Here is a 10708-nt window from a genome sequence, read left to right on the forward strand (position 1 = left end):
AGGGGTGGTGACCAGTACTATAAAAAAGGATAGAGCATAAGGAAATAGTATAAGGAGCCCAGGGAGGAAATGGTTGGGAGAGTCTTCCTAGTCTTTGAGAAACTGCCTCAAACCTTTCTCACAGCTCATGTTCTTGCTCTCCCTTCCTAATCCAGTGAGTTAACTGTCCTCAATGGGAAAATGAGATTTTTCATTTACTTAGTGAAAAGAATATGACAGTCAGATGACTGGAAAGGCAAATACTGCAGTATATAAACAAAACCAGAACTTCTGAAAGCAATGCTTTTGTACATGTCCTTGTTAAGTAATATAACATCAAATGCGTTTTGGTTTCTATAGTGAGTCCCCTTTATCAGAAAGCCACCTTTTTATACTGCTTATCTCCAATGCTTTTGTTTGCCTTTTGCTCACCCTTCCTAAACCATATAAAAAGATCAAAGAGAACCTGGTTGAGACTTCTCTTTCAGGAAAGCATCAGTTAAGGACTGTAGGAAGGACAGTATCTTTTATTCCAGTTCATGATGGATTGGCTCCAGCTGTTCTTCCGTGATCCTGTATCACTTTATCAAGGAGCTGCTTTTCCTTTTGCACTTCTGTTTAATTATCTCTGCATTATGGATTCATTTTCCACTCAGGCCAGGTAGGTTTGATGGCTAATTTTGCTCTTATGTCTAGGTTGGAGTGCACATGTGAATATTAAATATTAATTACACTGGTCGTTTTTAAGTTATCATCACTGCCACTGATTATTGATTGCTTGATTATGCATATGTCTAATAGAGTGAATCAGAATTGGAAATTGACATCATGTCTGCACTGACTCAGCTAAGTTTGATAAGTTCACATTAAAAGGGAAAAGGGTGAAAATAAACCAGGGAGAGATGAATGTTGGGGTGATATAGACTTCCTCAAATGGATGCATGTATAAATCAACCATCGGAGAAGGCAATGGCAAGCCACTCCAGTGTTCTTGCCTGGAAAATCCCATGGATGGAGGAGCCTGGTAGACTGCAGTCTGTGGGGTCGCACAGAGTCGACACGACTGAAGTGACTTAGCAGCAGCAGCAGTAGCATAAATCAACCATGCACTACAGATGCTCTTGAACAGTCTTAGTTTCATGGAATTCTATCATTTCCAATAAAATTAAATTTTATTAAAAATATGATTTTTTAAGTGCCTTTGTATGATTTCCCAGAGAAATGAAGTCAGTCAAAACCAATTTTCTTAGATTAGTTTTATCTCAACCTGGGATCTAGTGATTATTGTCACTAGAGATTTGATGGTCTTCTCTCTTAGCTCAGTTGGTAAACAATCTGCTTGCAATGCAGCAGACCCTAGTTCGATTCCTGGGTCGGGAAGATACACTGGAAAAGGGATAGGCTGCCCACTCCACTGTTCTTCGGTTTCCCTCGTGGCTCAGCTGGTTAAGAATCTGCCTGCAACGAGGGAGACCTGGGTTCGATCCCTGGGTTGGGAAGATCCCCTGGAGAAGGGAAAGGCTACTGACTCCAGTATTCTGGCCTGGAGAATTCCATGGACTGTATAGTCCATGGGGTCGCAAAGAGTCAGACATGACTGAGTCACTTTCACTTCACATCAGAGATTTGATACTGATTAAAATGATGTTTTATAACCAATCAACTCGATACATTAGAGACAGTCCCTATTTTATAAAAAAGTTTTATGAAAAAAAGTTTTATGGTATATCCTTTTGCAAAGTTAAAGTCCATTGCCAAAGTTCTACCTCCTAATAATTCACTTATTTCTGAAATTTGGATCTTTACATATTGGGAGTTCTTATGTAAAATCTGGCTATATCTAACGATCAGGATGGCTGAGTTTGATTAAACTATGGTAGACTATTACATGTACACAGCTAGTTGGTGACTCTTTACCTTTATTTCAGAGATGAAGGAAGCAGTTGTAAAAAAAAGTTTCCTATTGAGGAAGAATCACAAACAATAAAGCAAAATGAATGCAAGAATAAGGGTTAATTCCCACAGGTTAAGATTTGTGGCTTTGGAGTCAGCTTGATGAGTCATGGGCCCTCTCTTCCTGAGTGTCTTGTATATGTAAATAGACTTGGCCTTTGTCTGTAAAATGGAAATAACAACAATAATAATAATAATCCTCATGGGATTATTTTAAGGATTAAATAAAGATATTTCTTATAAAGGGATTATTGGCCCAATGCCCAGAATAAAATAAGCACTCAAAAAAATCCTGCATCTTGCGTTGTACGCATGTAGACAATTGTTTTCTTTTTTTAAATTATTTTTTAATTGGAGTATAACTGCTTTACAGTGCTGTCTTTATTTCTGCTGTACCACAGCATGAATCAACTGTAAGTATACATATATCCCCTTCCTTTTGGACCTCCCTCCCTTCCCCAAACCCCACCGTCCCATCCCCTCCCGGTCATCACAGAGCATTGAGGTAAACTCCCTGTGCTATTCAGCAGATTCCCACTAGCTGCCCATTTTACACATGGTGGTGTAAATATGTCAGGGCTACTCTCTCAGTTCACCCCACCCTCCCCACCCGGCTCTGTGTCTGTAAGTCCATTCTCTATGCCTGAGTCTCTATTCCTACCCTGCAAATGAGTTCATCGGTACCACTTTTCTAGATTCCGTGTGCATGTGTTAATAAACCATATCTGTTTTTCTTTTTCTGACTTAACAGTGCTTACAAATCCCCAGGGCAATTGCTTCAGGTTTCACTTGTGCTGTGTAAGGAATAAGTGTTTTCCCTTATTTTTCGATGGCAAAGTGGCAAAGGCTTGAACCACAGTGTTCAAAGGGGCTGGCTGGGGAAGGAGGCACCCCACACATAGACTCAACACGCGGTTCAGGAAGGGCCAGGGCCTGTGGAATGGAGCCTCTCACACTGAGGAGCCTACATCTCCCTCAAGAAAGGAAGACATCTCTGCAAAGGCGTGTCTGTCACAAGCACATGAGCCAAGGAGCCTCGATCCACACTCTGGGGCATATTCATTCATTTTTCCTGTCCCTGACTACTCGGTCCCTGTTTCAGATGGTTTCTTCTGACCTTTGTGTTCAGATTTATTAACTTGGCACCAATGAAAAGGAAAAACCAAACAAACCTCCATATACTGTGGAAAGAAGAGCTGAGTTTTCACTAATGTGGAATCTCCAGGGCCTCTGCCGGTCCTTGAGTCATCCACTGGCTTCCGAGGGAGGCAAGCTCCCAAACCATCGATGTTGATGTGGGTATTTACAACATTATAAAAAGTGCTAAGTCATGAGACTTTGAAGTGCAGCAGGGTGGATTAAGGGTAGACATAATGACAAAAATCACATGATATCACTTACCCGTGGAATCTAAAAGAATGATACAAAGGAAGTTATTTACAAAACAGAAAAACTCACAGTCACAGAAAACAAACTTGCGATTACTGAAGGGGATAGCTGGGGGCGGGGGAGGAGAGATGAATTAGAAGTTTGGAAGTGACATATACACACTACTATATACAAAACAGATACACAACAAAGACCTACTCTATAGCACAGGGAACTGTATTCAATATCTTGTAACAACCTATAATGGAAAAAAATCTGAAAAAGGATATATGTGTGTGCATAACTGAATCACTTTGCTGTACACGCGAAACATTGAAAGTCAACTATACTTCAAGAAATTAAAAAACAAAACTTAACAAAATATTATACTGATGATGGCAGCTTTACTCGAATAAGCATATACTGTATGATCTTATTCATATGAATTTGGAGAGTAGGCTAAACTATGTATACAGATGACAAAAATTCCTAAATGATACACAAAGACTTTGTCATTGAATTTTCAAACATTTATTAGAGAGCATTGGACTTCCCTGGCAGTCCAGTGATTAATGCTCCCAATACAGGGTGAATGGGTTCAATCCCTGGTTGGAGAACTAAGATCCCATATGTCATGTGGCAAAATAATAGTAACAATACATTTTAAAAGGGAGACATTGAGTCTACCCCTCCCCTCAACCTTCCCTCTGAAGGCCAGGGCAGTGTGACTATGTCAAAGGGAAGAGACCCATCTGGCTGAGATGACATCTGGAGCCCTCTTAGCTCCCCAAGCCTGGATTCCCAGAGCTTTATGGCCAGGCAGCAGGCACAGGGCTGCGTGTGGCCCTACCGGGAAACACTGCAGACCTGTCCCCACAGGACTGTTGGGGACAAGTGTCCTCACTGCTATGGTGGACATCAAAGAGGGGTACCCAGGCAGGAATCACGATTTGCCTCCCGAGGAAGTAATTCACAAATCCACTCTGCCTCTGTCTCCCATGTTTCTCTCCTACACCACTGTGACTTCTTTAGGGGGAAGTGGGGTCCACCTCCATGGGGCTTCCCAGGTGGTTGCCATGGAGACTGACTCCTCTGCGCACTGCTTGAAGGAGGTCTCAAAGCCAGGCTGTCCTCTGTTCCAGGTACCTGTTCCTCCTGGTGGGGGGCGGCGCCCTGGCCGTGGCTGCTATGGGTGCCTTCGCTGCGCTGGTCTTCATTCCCGCCCTGTGCATGGTGGTCCTCATCCACTCGCTTGGCCCCCGGGACGTCCACAGGCCGACTTTCCTCTTTCAGATGACCTGGCAGACGCTGTGCCACCTGGGTCTGCACTATACGGAGTATTATCTTCAAGAAGCTCCTTCTACAAGGTAAAGCAGCTCGTTTCTGCACTGGTACTGAGCCCTCCGGGGTTTGCTTCCACCCAGATGGTGGAGAGGACCTGGGCGTTGAGTTTGAATCCGAATTCTTCCACATCTCAGCAGTGTGATCTCGAGTGGATCAGTCAACCTCTCTCAGCCTTTGTGTCTTTTTCTGAAATAAAGGATGTGTGTGTGTGTGTGTGTGTGTGTGTGTGTGTTAGGAGATAACAGCACCTATCTTGCAAGCTTCTTAGGTTAGAGGTAATGAATATACAGTAAGTCTGCCACCCATGAATGAGTTCTACTCCAAGAGTGTGTTTGTAAGTCCAATTTCTTCATAAGGCCAACAAAGTTAGACTAGGTACCCAACTAATACAATCAGCTTTATATATTGTAATAGGTTTAGAATACTTCTCATGCAAACAATACATAAAAACCAAAATATACAAAAAAATAAAGAAAACATTTTTAATGTTACAGTACAGTACCTTGAAAAGTACAGTCCGACAGCCGGCACACAGGGCCTGACACTGAGCAAACAGGCAAGTGGAGATACTGCCAGGAGGAGGAGAGGAGGTGGAGATGGCAGAGCTGAAGGATCGTCGGCAACAGGAGACGGAGGGCAAGCCGCAATTTCACTCACACCTGATGTTAGTGGAATGTGTGTCCGCATCTTTGAAAATTCGAAACTTAAAGGTTCATATGTAGGGGATTTACTGTATAAACCTATCCTAGTATGAGGCATCCCTCGTAGCTCAGTTTTTAAAAGAATATGCCTGCAATGCAGGAGATCCGGGTTTGATTCCTGGGTCAGGAAGATCCCCTGGGGAAGGAAATGGCAACCCACTCCAGTATTCTTGCCTGGACAATCCCATGGACTGTAGCCTGGGGTCAAAAGAGTCAGACACGGCTTAGCGGCTAAACCACCACCATTCTAGTACAGTACTATATAGCTGATTCTGTTAGTTGAGTACCTAGGCTAACTCTGTTGGACTTAACGATCAAATTGGACTCACAAATGGTCTCTCTGAACAGAACTTATTCGTATGTAGCTGACTTACTGTAAGTGTAAATGTATGACTAACATCCTAGTAACTACCACGTGCTTCCTACGTAGCACAGTGCCTGGCACCGGCTGTAAATACCATTGTGCCCGAGAAAGAGGGTGAACCAGGAGTCCCAGTGCCCCGGCCTGCAGGTGACTAAGCAGAGGACACACCTCAGTGTAGGTGGTTTAGACACACGGCTGGCAGCCTCCCTGCTGGTTTCGGTAAGCCAGGGACGGTCCAAACTGACTGTCAGCCTCTGCTGCATTTTCACACACCTGCTCCGCAAGACTTTTACTTTCACTGAGACACGACTCTTCCATCCCCTAGAAGAAAAGTCACCCAATCCAGGAAAGAAAATCAGGTGCCAAGTGAAGTCTAGGGGCGTGTTTTCCTGATCCAATGGAGTCAGCAGGATTAGAGGGAAGCAGGTGCCTTTGCCATCCTGAGGGCTGTTGCTCCTGGCTCCACGGTCTCATGGTGAACTGGGGGTGGTGACCTATTGAGGGGAGGGTCACGTCTCTGATTCTAGCTGCCGTTGGTTCTTGCACTTTGCCCTCCCTCTGCACCCAGGATCCTTTTCTTTATTCTATTTTCACCAAAGGCTCCAGGGCTTGCTTCTCTGAGGAGAAGGCCCGATGGCGGGCGGGTAGGGAGTGGGGAGTCCTGACTGGGATGTGGTGACTTAGGGCTTCAGGAGGAAGCCTGGACCTGGGGGGCTGGAGGAGCAAGTGGAACAGGATCTGGCTGGATGGGAAGGAGGCCGGGCCAGAGCTGAAGTGGGAAGATGCATTCGTTTGCTCTGGCCCTCATACAGAGGGCTGCGGACAGGTGGCTTCAACACAGACGTTTATTTCCTCTCGAGGCTGAAGTCCAAGGTCAAGGTGTTGGCAGGTTCGGCTTCTCCTGAGGCCTCTCTCCTTGGCTTGTAGAGGCTTCTCCCTGGGCTTTCCCGTGGTCTTCCCTCTCAGTATGTCTGTGTCCTGATCTCTTTTTCTAAGGAGACCAGTCACCTTGGACTTGGGCCCACCCTCATGACCTCATCTTACCTTAATTACCTCCTTGAAGACCCTAGCTCCAAATACACACATCCTAGGGACTTCCCTGGTGGTCCAGTGGTTAAGACTCCGTGCTCCCAACGCAGGTGACGTGGGTTCCATCCCTGGTTGGGGAACTAAGATCCCATGTGCCACGCAGTGCAGCCAAAACCATACCAAAACCAAAACGAATAAACAAATTGAAAAAAAAAAAAAAAACCCACATTCTGAGATGCTGGAGGTTAAGACTTCAACATACGAATTGGGGGGGGGGGGCACACATTCAGCTCTTAACAGGTGAGTGAACAGGGGTTAGTGACATTCAGTGGCCGGTTTGCTTACTATTTGATGAGTCAAGTAAGGAGGTCAGCTGTCCTCCAGTTCTCAGACACAGAAACAGCATTGGTTGGGAAACAGAACCATTTTCTCCCCTACAGGACAGCAATCCTGATTGTCGAGTGTGACACTGTAATTGTCATTAATTTTCTCCACGATAATCTTGCCAGCAGGATCTTCTCTACTGTGAGGGTGAAGCAGCAAGAGCTCAGGTGGCTGGTTAGGAACACGCCTCGAATGGCTAATGACTTAGCACACACCCTGAACCTCTAGCATGACTCACTGTTCCTCAGCTCAGATCCCAAAGCCTGCAGAATCTTTCATTTAAAAATTTTTTTCAATTTTTAATTGGAGGATAACTGCTTTACAATGTTGTGTTGATTTCTGCCATACAACTCAAAACTCTACATATGAAAAGTGAAAGTATTAGTGGTTCAGCCGCGTCTGACTCTTTGCAACCCCATGGACTGCAGCCCATGAGGCTCCTCTGTCCATGGGATTCTCCATATACATCCTACCTCTTGAGACTCCCTCCCACCCACACCCCCCTAACCTACTCCTCTAGGTCGTCACAGAGCACCAGGCTGAGCTCCCTGTGTTATATAGAGCTTCCCACTAGCGATTCGTTTCACACATGGTAGTGTATATATGTCAATGCTATTCTCTCAATTGATCCCACCTTCTCCTTCCCCCACTGCGTCCACAGACCATCCTCTACATCTGTGTCTCTGTTCCTGCCCTGCAAATAGGTTCATCGGTACCATTTTTCTATATTCCATATACGTGCATCAATATACCACATTTATTTTTCTCTTTCTGACTCACTTCACTCTGCATAACAAAGCCTGCAGAATTTACAGTCCAGATCTTCAGCTTCCGAGAGTCTCTTCATTCCTAAGGTTCTGTTTCTTCTGCGGCAAATTTCTCCCTGATCCTAATCTTCATAAGCCACTCTTAGAGATAATATATTCAATATTTCCCCCATAATATTCCTTGTTTTTCTTTTATTTGCCTCTCTAAGGATTCATCTCTCCATTTACCTTTCCATCCTGCTCAGAGGATCCTGTGGCTCTGAATTAAGCCAAGAGTCTTTGGGGGCAGCACTGCAGACTCTTAGATTGGCCTTACATGCTTTTTAAAAATTTTAAAAAAATATTTGGTCACCCCTCCCCCCATGGCATGTGGAATCTTAGTTCCCTGAGGAGGGATTGAACCCATGCCCCCTGCATTGGAAGGTGGAGTCTTAACCTCTGGATATTTAGGAGAGTCTCAGATTGGTCTCAATTGTCTAGAGCCACCCATTTTCCCCGGGATCTTGTTTGAGCAATTGGAAGAGGCTAAAAAAATATAGAATGTTTTACTTAAAAAAAAAAAAATGATCTCTTTCAGGTTCTGCATCACTCTCTCTTCCCTTATGCTCTTGACCCAGAGGGTCACATCCCTGTCTCTGGACATTAGTGAGGGGAAGGTGGTAGCACCATCAGGACGTGCCGGGAACAAGAATTCTTCGTCTGAGCGTCTGCGGGCGGCTCTTCCCTATCTCAGCTACTTGCTCTTCTTCCCTGCCCTCCTAGGAGGCCCGCTGTGTTCCTTCCAGAGGTTTCAGGCTCGAGTTGAGGGGCCCAGCAGTTTGTGGTCCAGGCACTCTTCCTGGGCTCTGACCTGGAGGGCGCTGCAGATCCTGGGACTGGAGAGTCTGAAGGCGGTCGTCACGCGGGTGGTGGGCGCGGGGGCTGGCCTCGGCGGCTGCGGGCAGCTGCAGTGCGTCTCCGTCCTGTGGTCCACGGCCGCGCTCTTCAAACTCACCTACTACTCTCGCTGGCTCCTGGATGACGCCCTGCTCCGCGCGGCCGGCTTTGGGTCTGAGTCAGGTCGCAGCCCGGCCGAGGAGGGACTGCTCCCCGATGCGGACATCTGGACGCTGGAAACCACCCACAGGATAGCCCTGTTTGCCCGGAAGTGGAACCAGAGCACCGCTCGGTGGCTCCGACGCCTGGTTTTCCAGCAGCGCAGGACCTGGCCCTTGTTGCAGACGTTCGTCTTCTCGGCCTGGTGGCACGGCCTCCACCCGGGACAGGTGTTCGGTTTCCTCTGCTGGGCTGTCATGGTGGAAGCCGACTACCTGATTCACGCCTTCGCCAGCGTGTTCATCAGCTCCTGGCCCGTGCGGCTGCTCTACAGGGCCCTGGCCTGGGCCCACACCCAGCTCATCATCGCCTACATAATGCTGGCGGTGGAGGCCCGGAGCCTCTCCTCTCTCTGGCTGCTGTGGAATTCTTACAGCAGTGTCTTTCCCACGGTGTACTGTATTTTGCTTCTCCTGTTAGCAAAGAGAAAGCATAAATGTAACTGACAGCTTTCCCATCCTTCCTCTCATACGCCCATGAAACAGACGTGAGAAAGTACCAGATGGCACTTTGATGGTGCATGTATTTGCACTTTTCCATGATAAAAATTGTCTTTTGAAAAAAAAAAAAAAAGTAATGGATGTATATACTTGATGTCTTGACATGGAAATCTGTGTATCTACTTTAATGATCTATTATTGATGCTGATACTGAGGATCCGGAAAGGAAAAAGACATGGTTTCCTCTCTCAGGGGTTACAGTTTATGTGTGGAGACAAAGTTTGGGTTTAATATGATACATAAAAATATAAGGTACTTTAATGTTTATATATGGAATCTAGAAAAATGGTACTGATGAACCTATTGCAGGGCAGGAAGAGACGCAGACATAGAGAATGGACTTGTGGGCACAGAGGGGAAAGGAATGGGTGGGATAGATCGAGAGAGTGGCATTGAAACATATACATTACCATATGTAAACTAGATAGTGTGGGAAGTTGCTATATAACACAGGGAGCTCAATCCAGTGTTCTGTAACAACCTGGAAGGGTGGGGGTGGGGTGGAAGGGAGGTTCAAGAGGAAGCAGTTCAGTTCAGTTCAGTTCAGTCGCTCATTCGTGTCCGACTTTGCCACCGCATGGACTGCAGCACACCAGGTTTCCCTGTCCATCACAAACTCCCAGAGCTTGCTCAAACTCATGTCCATTGAGTCAGTGATGCCATCCAACCATCTCATCTTCTGTCGTCACCTTCTTCTCCCACCTTCTATCTTTCCCAGCATTCTGTCTTTTCCAATGAATCAGTTCTTTGTATCAGGTAGCCAATGTATTGGAGTTTCAACTTCAGCATCAGTCCTTCCAATGAATATACCGGATTGATTTCCTTTAGGATGGACTGGTTTGATCTCCTTGCCATCCAAAGGACTCTCAAGAGTCTTCTCCAGCGACACAATTAGAAGACATCAATTCTTTGGAACTCAGCTTTCTTTATAGCCCAACTCTCACATCCATACATGATTAGCAGAAAAACCATAGTTTGACTAGATGGACCTTTGTCAGCAAAGTAATGTCTCTGCTTTTAAATATGCTGTCTAGGTTGGTCATAGTTTTTAGCAAGTGTCTTTTAATGTCATGGCTGCAGTCACCATCTGCAGTGATTTTGGAGCCCAAGAAAATAAAGTTTCTCACTGTTTCCATTGTTTCCCTGTCTATTTGCCATGAAGTGATGGGACCGGATGCCTGATCTTCGTTTTTTGAATGTTGAATTTTAAGCCAGCTTTTTCAC

At 45.7% G+C, this 10708-nt stretch overlaps 1 protein-coding gene across 1 annotated transcript; it reads left to right on the forward strand.

Moving 5' to 3' along the window:
* The first annotated feature begins 471 nt into the window (after positions 1 to 471).
* Positions 472 to 9462, forward strand: MBOAT4 (membrane bound O-acyltransferase domain containing 4). The gene is made up of 3 exons (XM_020914586.2): positions 472 to 640; positions 4443 to 4667; positions 8467 to 9462. Exons 1-3 carry the CDS (start codon positions 519 to 521, stop codon positions 9428 to 9430), a joined length of 1311 nt encoding a protein of 436 aa, XP_020770245.1. The 5' UTR covers positions 472 to 518; the 3' UTR covers positions 9431 to 9462.
* The last annotated feature ends 1246 nt before the right edge of the window (positions 9463 to 10708 follow it).

The sequence above is a fragment of the Odocoileus virginianus genome, chromosome 32 (genome assembly GCF_023699985.2).
Source record: "Odocoileus virginianus isolate 20LAN1187 ecotype Illinois chromosome 32, Ovbor_1.2, whole genome shotgun sequence".
NCBI lineage: Eukaryota > Metazoa > Chordata > Mammalia > Artiodactyla > Cervidae > Odocoileus > Odocoileus virginianus.